At 32.0% G+C, this 12,349-nt stretch overlaps 1 protein-coding gene across 2 annotated transcripts; it reads left to right on the top strand.

Moving 5' to 3' along the window:
• Nucleotides 1–3,123: 3,123 nt before the first annotated feature.
• Nucleotides 3,124–12,104, top strand: LOC145567414 (pyruvate dehydrogenase E1 component subunit beta-1, mitochondrial-like). Of its 2 annotated transcripts, none has more exons than XM_081626685.1 (15): nucleotides 3,124–3,261; nucleotides 3,522–3,597; nucleotides 3,726–3,779; nucleotides 4,410–4,490; nucleotides 4,593–4,619; nucleotides 4,724–4,786; nucleotides 4,918–5,004; nucleotides 7,425–7,550; nucleotides 10,118–10,251; nucleotides 10,346–10,418; nucleotides 10,504–10,569; nucleotides 10,679–10,717; nucleotides 10,833–10,957; nucleotides 11,222–11,336; nucleotides 11,808–12,104. In XM_081626685.1, the coding sequence occupies exons 2-15, from the start codon at nucleotides 3,544–3,546 to the stop codon at nucleotides 11,856–11,858; spliced, it is 1,095 nt and encodes a 364-aa protein (XP_081482811.1). In that variant the 5' UTR covers nucleotides 3,124–3,261; nucleotides 3,522–3,543; the 3' UTR covers nucleotides 11,859–12,104. The 2 variants fall into 2 exon arrangements, with proteins under 2 accessions (XP_081482811.1, XP_081482812.1); XM_081626686.1 differs by having other exon boundaries at nucleotides 3,179–3,261; nucleotides 3,525–3,597.
• The last annotated feature ends 245 nt before the right edge of the window (nucleotides 12,105–12,349 follow it).

Genomic DNA, 12,349 nt, shown 5'->3' with positions numbered 1-12,349 from the left:
AGAGAACCAAATTAATTTGAAAAAGTGGTATATGTATTCCTCATGGTATTAACTTTTATTATTAATTTGAAATATTTGTATAAAATTTATTAGTTATTTCTATAATTAAATGCATTAAGGGTATAATTTATTAAATAAACGGTCTAACTTTTTTTTTTATCTAAGGTTAACGGTGAGTTAAACTTAGGTTAACTCACCGGAATTTCTAACCTAGACCCCAAAAAAAAGGTAAAAAAAAAGTTGGACCCCAAATACAATATTTATCAAAAAGTTGGACCCTATTTGTTATCTTAACTCAATTATTACGGTATAAACTTTATAGTTTAACTAGTCTTTTGGCCCGTTCAATGCACGGGTTATAACTTAGGTTATTTTTATATGTATGAATGCTTTTCAATAGTTGAAACTTCGAAGTTATTGTTTCATGATTATAGAGGTGATTGAAGCTGTGAGAATTAAAAACTTATAAGATAAAAAGAGTAAGGGTGGAATTGTGGAAGAAGATGAAGGACTTTTATTAGGTATATTGTATATATACATGAATATTGTGAGATATGAAATGACATATTAGTTTAAGCTAAGTATTTTAAGTTTAAGAGATAAAATGACTATTTTTATTATAGTTTATATGTTTATGTAATGTTTTTTTTTTTTTTTTTTTTTTTTTTTTTTTTTTTTTTTTTAATTTTTTAAGGAAATATGTTTATGTAATGTTAATTCAACTTTATTTTATCATTGTGGAAATGAAACACTTCATTTTGTACAAGTTACGGAATACATAAAGACTTTAACATTATGTAATACAATTAATTTATTTTTAATATTATTAAGGTAAGGGAAGTGACATGTGGCATATGAGTGAGTTGTGAGGACATGTGGCAATATAACATATGAGTAAGTTGTGAGGACATGTGGCATATGAATGATTGTGGTGTGTGTTTTTAAATACTTAGGGCCTGTTCACATTTAGTTAACTTCAGTTCAGTTCAGCTCCAATCAGTTCAGTTCAGTTTAGTTCCAATCAGTTCAGTTCTGTTCAGTTCTTAATTTCCATCTCTCATAAAATATTCATTTCAGCTCAGTTCAGTTCAATTCAGTTCAGCTCCAATCAGTTCAGTTCAGTTCAGTTCAGCTCAGTTCATTAAATGTGAACAAACCCTTAGTATAGAGTATAGGTATGTCTACTTAATATCTCTTAAATAGAGTGCCAATAAGCTTTTTTTTTTTTTTTAAAAAAAAAAAGAAAAAAACGTGCCAATAAGATTTATTGAAAACAAGGGAAGTGTAATTTTTTTTTTTTTTTTTTTTTTTTTTTTTTTTTTTTTGAAACAAGGGAAGTGTAATTCAGAATAGCCATCCCATGTTGTAATGTGACTATGTAGTAACTAGTATTCGTTTAATTTGCAAATGATTTGTATCATTGTATGCAATGGTTTTTTGGGGTTTTGGCCTTTAGTACTACTATTGACTTTTATAACTACAATACTATGTGCAAGCCCTCGAGGAACTTGTGCAGATATATACAAATATTTTTTTAAATAAGGAAATTAAGTGTACCACCTTTTATTAAGTTAAGACACTGTCAATGAATCTTGATAATAAAAAATTATTCAAGTATATTACAAAGTGAAATTAATTGAGGGAAAATACAAAGGTTTACAATTTTTTTTTAAAAAAACAATATCTATAGTTAATCTATATTTTACGACTTGCACACTAAGGGTCTGTTCTGTTCAGTTTATTTTCAGTTCAGTTCAGCTCTAATCAATTTAGTTCAGTCCAGCACAGTTCAATTCCTAATTTCCTTCTCTCACAAAATATTCAGTTCGGTTTACTTCATCTCAGCTCAGTTTAGTAAATCAGAACATGTCCTAAATAATACCATTGTTGAATTACAAATTTATAACACATTTTATTTTAAAGTTTGTCATCTTAAAGAACAAATAATGAAATTAGCAAAAATGATTTTGTTAACCTAAGAATTAAATCTTATTCAATAGTTGTAAACTTGGAATTTAAAAAAAAAAAAAAAAGCAAAACTTAACAAATGAACAGTTCAAAAATCAAAACATTGCATCTATTGTAAAATGGAGGTAGTGTATGATAGTAGATATTGTGAAATGGAGGTAGTGTATGATAGTAAGAATTATGAATATCATTTTTCAACTATTAATCCCAACCTTCTAAATTATATCTTGTAACACAAATTAACGCGAATACATTTTAATTTGTCAAAAATGAAAAGGGCTACAAAAACTTCAACTCTATTCACAAATATTTCAAGCCAAGCTTTCTTGTAATCAACTCAAGAAAAATCCAAACCAAGCTGAAATGTCTCACAAAACCATCTAAACTCATTTACACCCCTAATTACAATACAAAAGCAACAAAGAAAGTTTAGGGTTCGTTTGGCATTGCTGTGGTTTTCTATTTTTTGGTTTTTTGTTTTTTAAAAGTATGTGATATATGTCCCATAATGAATCAAAAATTATTTAAACTTATTAAAATCATGATAATTTTGAAAACTGACAACAGAAAAGTGAAAACACCTTTTTCTTGTTTCCTGTTTTTGGTTTTTGGTTTTCAAAAAAACTGGAAACTGAAAACCAAAAATGATGCCAAACAAGCCCTTAGTTTAGTTTTTTTTTTTTTTTTTGGAAAACACTATAAAGCAAGCAATTTTAACAAAGCAACAGGTATTGATTCAGGTATTACCAAGCTAATACTTGAGTCTGACTGCCTGAAGCTCATTCATCATCTGACTAGGAAGATTGAGAATTCTGATTTTGGTCATATTGTTAGTGACATTTTGTTTTTGTCTTGGAGGTGTACTTCAATTAGTTTTGCCCATATTGGTAGGAATGACAACGGTGTTGCTCATAGACTTGCGTTTGTTTGTAAGAACTTTGATGAGATGAGAGTGTGGATTGAAGAAGTCCCGACGTATGTGTCGAATTCGTTGTTTTTGACTCCTTAAATGAATAAAGTTGATCCGTGTTTTCCCATTAAAAAAAAAAAGTAATTTAAACTATTGACTCTTTCTTGAATCAAACAGCCAATAATTATAAATTAAAAAAAAAAAGTAAGATTTCTTCTTCTACAAAAAAAAAAAAAAAGCTATAAAATAAAAAAAAAAAAAACTTGTAAAAAAAAGACAAATGAACGAATAAACAGTCGTATTCATCCGCCGATACCAACACCAATAGCCGCCAATTCACCGCAAACCCAGTCTTCTCACTTTCTCTCTCCTCCCTCACCAAGGTCAGTTCTCTCTCACTACTTTCTCTCTCTACATTTTCGCATTCAATAGATTTAACTACCACCATTTTCACCTAACTGCTATACTATATCTTCACCAACATTCTTATTCTTCTAGTACTTTTCATTGACTTCCTCTTTATTTGATTCTGGGAAAAAAAAGAAAAATTCTATTTTCATTGAATTTTAATTTTTCCAGATTTGTTCAAATTTTTGGTTTGATTCTCCGATCTATTCGATTAATGTTGCATTGTTTGTTGTAGAAGTTGAATTGTAAGAGTATCAATGTCTTGGCTTGTTAAGCAAGTTGTTCACAATGGAAGTCTTCAGTATTCCTCGGTATTTTTGCTATTTTTTTTTCATTTTTTTTCGTAAAAGTTATTGTTGCAATTGTAGAAATGTTGCAATTGTTGAATTTTGATTGCTGTAGATTTATTTATATTTTTTGATAAATTTATTTTTTGCAGAGAATTCGGGCTTTGCAACATGCTGCTAGGACTTTTGCAACTGCAGGAAAAGAGGTGAATTTATTTATTTTTTTATTATTGTAAAATTTATTGATTTCTTAATTTGGCAATTAGATTTTTGTGCCTGTGAATTTAACAGTAATTGATTTCGAGCATTGTAATTGTAATTGTAATTGTAATTGTAGTTCTATTGTAGTTCGGAGTTGCGATTTGTCAATGATTTGATTAGTTGTAATTTGATAGGTTGCAAATTCCCGGTTGCTTATTTGTGTTTTAGTAGAAAGGTTTATGGCTGGTTTGGGTGAGAGAGTCCTTTTCTGTGCAATTATTGCGGAGTTGGATTTGATTTGCTTTGGTCTGCTAATAATTGCGTAATTATGGTTGGGGATCTGATTAGGGTTGTTGAATGAGGTGCATTGTTCTTGAGTGTTGGATAACATCTTTGCGTCTAATTGGTTTTAGGTTAGCATACATTGTGTGTTTGTACATTAAGAGGAGTTCTTGCCTTCTTTAGGTTTGTTTGTTCTTCCAATTATGCACAAAAGGATCTTTGTTTGTATGTAATTCACTATTTTCACGACTTTGTGCAATTCCTTCTTCATTTAGTGACCCATTTTTCGTTTTTTTTGTTAAATTTTTTTATTATTATTTTTTTATGATGACACAATGTTATGGACTTTGCAGATGACAGTCAGGGATGCTCTAAATTCTGCATTAGATGAAGAAATGAGTGCAGATCCTAAAGTCTTTGTGATGGGTGAAGAGGTGCTGTGAGAATATTATTGGATGTCTGTATTTTCTGTTCTTTATACCAAATATGATTCCTATAATTTAATGGTGAATATGTTTTCTTTTGCACATAAACAGGTTGGTGAATACCAAGGAGCCTACAAGGTTAGAATTCCACTATTCCGTCCACTTTTTATATCTTGGATTGTGGCTTTCTCTATTAAAAGTATTCTGATCACGTACGCCTTTTCTGTTATAATTTGCATCAGATAACCAAAGGGCTTTTGGACAAGTTTGGTCCAGAAAGGGTTATTGATACGCCAATTACAGAGGTTTTTCTTTGAACTACATAGAAGTTATTCATTTATTTTCATTTAATTTGTAAAATGAATATTTTTTCCCTCTTAAACCGCTTTTCACATGCTGTTGTCAATCGAGGATTTATTGTTATTTGGTTGTGCAGGCTGGCTTTGCTGGTATTGGAGTTGGTGCAGCATACAAAGGACTCAGACCTGTTGTAGAATTTATGACATTTAACTTCTCGATGCAGGTAAGAAATTTCTTATTGGCAGTTTTATTTCTTTTTTGTTGTTTTGAACGGTGAGTTAGTGGATAATTTCAGGAGAATGTAGAAGTGTAGAACTATGGCTTATAATTTCTTTACTATTCAATTTGATTATCCCCACTTATGGGATTAAGGCTTTGATTGATTGATTCAATTTGATTATCCTGGTTTACGTCAACCACAATTTCTGGTCTTAACTCACAATTCATATGCTGGGATTAAGGCTTTGATTGATTGATCTAATTTGATTATCATGGTTTAAGTCAACCACTATTTCTGGTCTTAACTCACAATTCATGTGCTGGGAAATCGTTTTTGAGGTAGATTGAATTAAAAAAGAATTTAACTAAATAATTTCATGAAGAGCTAAAAGTTTGACCTAGTCTCGTAGCATTTCTAATAGCCGTGTTGCTTTAATGACATTACTCTTCAAAACAGTGTGCTGATGTTTAAGAACAGGATTTTCAGCTGCTGCTTGAACTTCTTTCACTTTTAGTAGCTTGTTTGTTGGTTTTTATTAACTCAAAAAAAATCCATCCACTAGTAACAAACTCGTGCGAAACAGGAACAGTGGATTTTAACAAAACCCAAGTTAACAATTTGAATGACAGTTGGGGTCCTGTCTTTGTCTTGGTCAAAATCAATGAGTATTTTTTATATCCAAACAGCCTCTTGGAAAAGCCTTATGACCCAAATGGTCATACATTAGTTGTGCAGTACATTTGTACTACTAATTCTAAATCTGATATTTGTCAATGGCATATGTTTTTAATGATATATGGATTTTGAATATGTTCAATTACTTTTGGAACACTAATTGGATTTGAACCGTCCTGAATTACTCGCATCACTTTCCTTATTTTAAAAAAAGAAACTTCACTCACATCCTCAAAAAGTGATGACATATTTTCCACTAACTCCTCTTCATCCTTTTTGCTCTTCCCATCTTAAATGTTTTGTGAGATCAAAAAATCAAAGCGGGAAGAACAAAAAAGATCGTGCGGGGGGTGGTAAAAGTATAAAGTCAAGTAAATTGCATAAAATGTTGTGCGTTGTGCCGGTAAAAGTGTTGCGACTAATTTGGGACGGAGGGAATATCATTATTAGTCTTCTAGAATCCAATCCCACACCATTTAAGGTGACAATGTGACATAAATCACCTCTACACCCTTGGAAATTTCTGCCTTGTTATTTTTTATTAGTGACTAAACTCTAATATTCAAATCAAGCTATTTTAACGAGTTTATATTTCTTGTATATCATATGTGGTTGCTACATCCACCAGAAAGTAGTCTTTGGTGTACTCTTAATAAGTATTAGCACGTTGCTTGGATTGAGAAAGTTGGAGGGAAAGGAAGAGAAGAGAAAATAAAAGAAGGGATCTACCCTCCCTTGTTTGAGTACCATTTGGTAGGAGTGAAGGGAAGAGAAATGGAAAAATTTGGAGGGAAAATGTAATCTTACCTTCTCCCTCCCTTTCTCTCCTCCCCATTTCTTCTTCTTTCCTCCCTTCCCTTTCCCTTCCACTATTCGATCCAAACAAGCCGTAAGCGTCTGGTCTTATTTTTTTTTTCCTTGTGCTTGCCAACAGTCTTGTTTGGTGAATAGGATTTAACACCGCCTGCATCTTTATTGGGTTATTGGCATTTAAGTGAGTCTTGACCTGGCTCTTGGCGAATGATGCAATGAATATTCTCTTCCTAGTCTACCCGTACCATGACGAATAGAATTCGATGAACAACCTCCTTACTTGCTGTGACTTCTTAAGTATCATCCTTGATCTGCTGATCCAGTTTGGACAGATATATTTGTGATTTTATCATAACAAGTTTCTCAGCCTTCTTAACAGCTGCATAGCTTATATTTCGGAATTCTCTTAATTCTAGTGCTGCAACTTGTTAATATATATATATATATATATATATATATATATATATATATATATATATATATATATATATATATATATATATATATATATATATATATATATATATATATGTCGATGAGATTTGTCCCAAGGATTTTGTACTCTTTCCAAGGCTGTACAAATAAGCTACCTGGCATCAACTGTGGTAATATGAACTACAATTTCGCACGTTAGAACTGACACTAACAAACATCTCACAATTAACTTTCTAATGTTTGGTATCTCGCTGATAATGAAACCCAAGGATAGAAAAATCAAAGCCCCTTCTTTGTAGACACGTTTAAGTGTTGTCTGGTTTTTCTTCAGTAAAATTTACCATTCACACTGAAGTGTTCTTTTCTGCTGGTTAGAATTTCCCATTCATACTAATTATTAAAATATTACAATATGGATAAATTTTACTAATGTGTGGAAATTTTATACCTTCTATTTTATCTTTGATCATGCTGACATACTCCATTCCTATGTGTAACAGGCAATTGATCACATTATAAATTCTGCTGCAAAATCAAACTATATGTCAGCTGGTCAGATATCTGTACCCATTGTTTTCAGAGGTCCAAATGGTGCTGCTGCTGGAGTTGGTGCTCAACATTCCCAGGTTTGATTTCATTGCCTCTGTTCAGAAAGTTTATGTGATTTTTATTGCGACCTGTATGTTACTTGGTTATCTTTCTCTTAAAAATGCCTTAACATCAGGCAAAATGGCAGTGTAGTCTGTTGATACCTGAATTTTCAAGATCTAACATGTTTCTCTGCATTCTGGAGAAGGGTGTGGAGTTGATCTTTGAATATTTTATCATGGCATTGGAGCTTTATTAGTCCTTGAAAGAATCTTTGAAGTACTTCCTTTGGGGGAAGCTGCAAAATTAATTGCAACATTACTTAATTTGGACATTGATTCCCTCTTTACTCTTGTTACCACGTGCTTTTTTTTTTTTTTTTTTTAATTTTTTTTTTATTTTCTTTTTATTTCTCCCTCTCTCCTCAATTATAATACCCTGCAACCCTTCCACATTACAATTAAAAGAGAATGGAGGAAGTATTTATGGTGATGGCTGATAAAGTTTCTCTGGCTCTTTTCTTGATTGACATTATGTGTTTATTAATCCCACATGTCTTCTGGTTGAAATTTTGGTCAGCTTGTTATGACATACATGATTTGGTCCTAGGTCCTCAGGACTAATTGAGTATCATTTATTCCAAAAAGCATGAGAAGTAGAATAGTGGTTGGTATTAGCTATTCCAGCAAACAAATAACCCATCTGATACAATTGTATCATGCAAAAACCAAGGAGTTCCATGAGAACCCTCTTACATCTTCCATATGGGTAGATCTGTGTGAGAACAGCAATTCTGGATTATCTTGTGCTATTACATTCATTTTATAAAATAGCAAGGAAGAATTATGGGTTTTTAACATAATACAATCAGCTCTGGTGCTGAAACCTTTGTCCAAGCCCTTTATCATTTCTGCTCTTAGACTTGAAGATCACCATGGTCAGGTGTTGCCTTTTGCTTGAGTAACAAATTTTCTTTCTACCCAAGTGGGCTGGATACACATAAAGACTTGTAACCTGTAAACCTGGGCTTGGCTTCTTCCACCATTGGTAGAAGTTGCAAGGCATATAGTTTAGCATAGCATGTTCTCCCATAAGCTGGGCAGCATGTTAGTATATAAAAATCTGGTGTTTCATTCTCTTATTTTCACCACTGCACAGACAATGAGTAGGATTGATTGTACCATTCTCTTATACTAGATACTTTGTGCTCAATCATGATATCAACTCTTTCGTTGGGTACTTTTACCCTGTTAATATTTCCAAGATATCTGTTCCATTTTATATTTTAACTGTGTAGTCTTTCCATTGTCTGGGGTCAACTTTCAAAATAACTTAAAATTTGAAGAAAATGTTATAAAGAGTACTTCCTTCGATCTTATTTGTTCTTTCTGTTTCACGATTAGGAAGGTTAAAAAAATTCTGCTCATTTGGAATCATCTATATATACAGATAAAATATTCTCATTAATTTTCTCTATTTATTTGGTGAATGTGCCTGAATTTATTATTATTATTATTTTTTTTACCATTCTTCACTAATTTCCCCATCCATGATCCCAATTTGTAACCATCTTTCTCTATTCCTAACCACCATATCAATTTCTTTTCCCTTTTTTTTTGGTGTTTTTTTTTTTTTTTGAAAAGTGGGACTATTTAATACTCCCTCTGATCCTTTTGTTTTTCTCATTTTGGATCAGGGAGTAAACTATGAAAGTGAATCTTTTTAATGAGAAAATAAATTAAAGTTATAGAGATTCTAGTTTTTTTATCACAAAAAATTGAAAAAAAGGGGGGAGGAAATTCAATTAGTGGAAAATTGTTAGAAATTATGTATGGAAAAGAGAAAAAAGGTAATAACTTTTGACACATTCACCAAAATTAAGGAAAATCAAAGAGAATTTCTTTCATATGTGAAAAGATTCTAAATGGGTATCTATTTGAACCTTCCTGAATGGGAAGAACAAAATGGATCATAGGGACTAGGGAGTATAAAAAGTAAAATTTCTTGTATGTTAATTGTTTCTCTTACATTAAGATTCATTTCTTAATTAACTCCCCGATTCCAAATGAGAAAAACAAATAGGATTGGAGGGAGTACTTTGTATAATTTTATTAAATTTTCTTGAATGTTAGACTAAAAGCAATTTAAATATCGTAAGTCCCCATGTAACTAGTTTATAAAAATCTTTGGTCTAATATAGCCAGACCTTAATAAGTGAAACTGTTGCAATATTTAGAATGGGGCAAATACTGTATTATATTGTAACTTAAGTACGAGTATTTTTTTATCAACCTTAGAGTCTTTTTTAGTTAGTTATGGAAATTTCGACAACCTTTTTATTTTATTTATTTATTTTTTTTTTTTATTTTTTTAATTTTTAATTTATTTTATTTTATTTTATATGGTAATTTTGAATTTTTTCCCACTACATATACCTTTATTTTCTATTTTTGTACTTAAATTGTGTAATTCTCTGTATTTCAATCCCCTGATTTCTTGAAAATTAGTTGAATCTTGCTGGTGATCAGCTCAATCAATCTATTGGAATCTTTCATTTATAAATTCAAAGTCATGGTTTAAGCGTACTTTTATTATGCCTCTGCAGTGTTATGCAGCGTGGTACGGTTCATGCCCTGGTTTGAAGGTACTATGTCCGTATTCATCAGAGGATGCCCGAGGGTTGCTCAAAGCTGCCATTAGGGATCCAGACCCCGTTGTTTTTCTAGAAAATGAGATACTGTAAGTGATGATACATATTTATTGTTTTTTTATCTTTTCAATTGTGGATTTGTTCACCGTCTAACTTTCAAAATTTTGATATGTTTCTCTGTAGATATGGAGAGTCCTTCCCTGTTTCAGAAGAAGTTCTCGACCCTAATTTCATCCTTCCAATCGGGAAAGCAAAGGTTCTATGATTTTCTTGATGATATATCTCAATTATTGAACATAGATTGATGAATTTGCTTGACCAATTCTTTATTTTTAATACAGGTAGAACGACAAGGAAAGGACGTCACAATCACAGCTTTCTCTAAGATGGTGGGCTATGCTCTGAAGGTACAATATTTCTTTTTAACGTCTTCCCTCAAATGTAGTATATCATTTTGTTCTTTTCACATTTTTCTGTAAACTATAGAGTGTATAACTTGACTTTCCTATACTTCAGGCAGCTGACATTTTGGCAGAAGAAGGAATAAGTGCCGAGGTAGCTTTTTTTGTTTTTGTTTTTCATTGATATTGCTGCATACTCTTCTTACTTTAGAATTGCTGCTTACATTTCGAGGACTCGAGGAGATTAACTGGCATCTTCTATTGTTCAGGTGATAAATCTCCGTTCAATTCGTCCTCTTGACAGACCCACAATCAATGAATCTGTCAGGAAAACAAATAGGCTGGTAACCGTCGAAGAAGGTTTCCCGCAGCATGGAGTTGGTGCAGAAATCTGGTACTCATCACCTTGAATATACTTGCCTTTTATCCCCCTTTTTCTTTAGTGTTCCCTGAAAAAGGTTCATTTATAATTGCTTGTATAACAATATATTTTTAGTTGATCTTCATGCCATTGCTTCACTCATTATAAGGTGTGCTGCAATAACAGTGTCATGTGTCAATTGAGAGCTTAGACAATTTGGCATTGAGTTCTCAACTGTACTTTTTCACTTAAATCAACTATGTTGTTTATCTAATTTTTTTCTCTTTGTTTGTACAGTGCATCAGTAGTTGAAGATAGCTTTGCGTACCTAGATGCACCAATCGAAAGGATTAGTGGTGCTGACGTTCCTATGCCTTATGCCCCAAATCTCGAAAGGATGGCCGTCCCACAGGTCCAAATTATATTTTCTTTATTGATCATAGTAATTTTGTTCTTTTTACATTCATGAAGTAGCACCTGTCAATCCTGTTATATTTATTTTATTTTGAGGGGTATTTCAATATATAAATTTAGCTCTTCATAAATAACACAAACTTGCCTGCAAGAATGAAGCAGTCAGTGCAACCGAGGTTTAAACGAAAAATTAAAGCTTGATTAAAGACAATGAAATTGATACTAGCCTGTAAATTACGACATTAAGTTGATTTTCAGCATAGTATTAGGATATGTGGTCAGTAATATCTAACTAGGCTTGAGGGATATGTTGCTTGTATAAGGTAACTAATCTTTTTGGGCAAACCGGGTTGTATCTTGTACCTTAACTTCCCATGGTCGTGGAAAAAAAATATTAGTTAATTTTTCGTATGTCATTTGCTATGTCATTTGTTTATAATTGTCTAATTTCTGCCTTTCTGTATTACAGATTGAGGATATTGTTCGAGCTGTCAAGCGAGCATGCCACAGATCAAAATGAACTGCTGAATACTGATTCTCAAATCAATCTATCAATTTTATCTAATTTCACACATTGATATTGATGTAATTTGTTATTTTTGCCACTGGTGTGGCTGCTTTGGTCAAAATTCGAGGGATAACTTTGTGTCCGAAATAAAATTTTGTAACATTAATCTGCCCAAAAACTTCCTGTGGTACCAACAAGAGCAATAGCTAATACAAAAGGTTGCAAAGTAATCAAATCAATGCAGCCTCATTTTTCTTAGTTAAAATAAGTTACTCGTATTGATTATACCTTAATAGAAAAAGTGACTTATGTAACTTATACTGAAGTATCTAATTATTCTTTTGAATACTCTACCAACTCACGCGGCCTAATTTCTTTATGCTCACTAATATGGTAATACTACCACGGTACCACCTTTGGTCAAAACTCACTTGCTACTTACACACTCCCCTAAGCCACCTCTATGAGTCGAGTAGAACTAATAACCATCACCTCAAAAGAAT

Source organism: Chenopodium album, chromosome 11, assembly GCF_948465745.1.
Source record: "Chenopodium album chromosome 11, dcCheAlbu1.1, whole genome shotgun sequence".
NCBI lineage: Eukaryota > Viridiplantae > Streptophyta > Magnoliopsida > Caryophyllales > Amaranthaceae > Chenopodium > Chenopodium album.
This window is presented reverse-complemented; position numbering and strand designations above follow the sequence as displayed.

What these genes read in the sequence shown, in the direction of transcription:
- LOC145567414 (XM_081626685.1), top strand. Translation starts at nt 3,544, where the DNA reads ATGTCTTGGCTTGTTAAGCAAGTTGTTCACAATGGAAGTCTTCAGTAT. An exon ending in CATTTAACTTCTCGATGCAG is followed by an intron (nt 5,005 to 7,424) that starts GTAAGAAATTTC and finishes TATGTGTAACAG; the next exon opens with GCAATTGATCACATTATAAA. An exon ending in TGGTGGGCTATGCTCTGAAG is followed by an intron (nt 10,570 to 10,678) that starts GTACAATATTTC and finishes CCTATACTTCAG; the next exon opens with GCAGCTGACATTTTGGCAGA.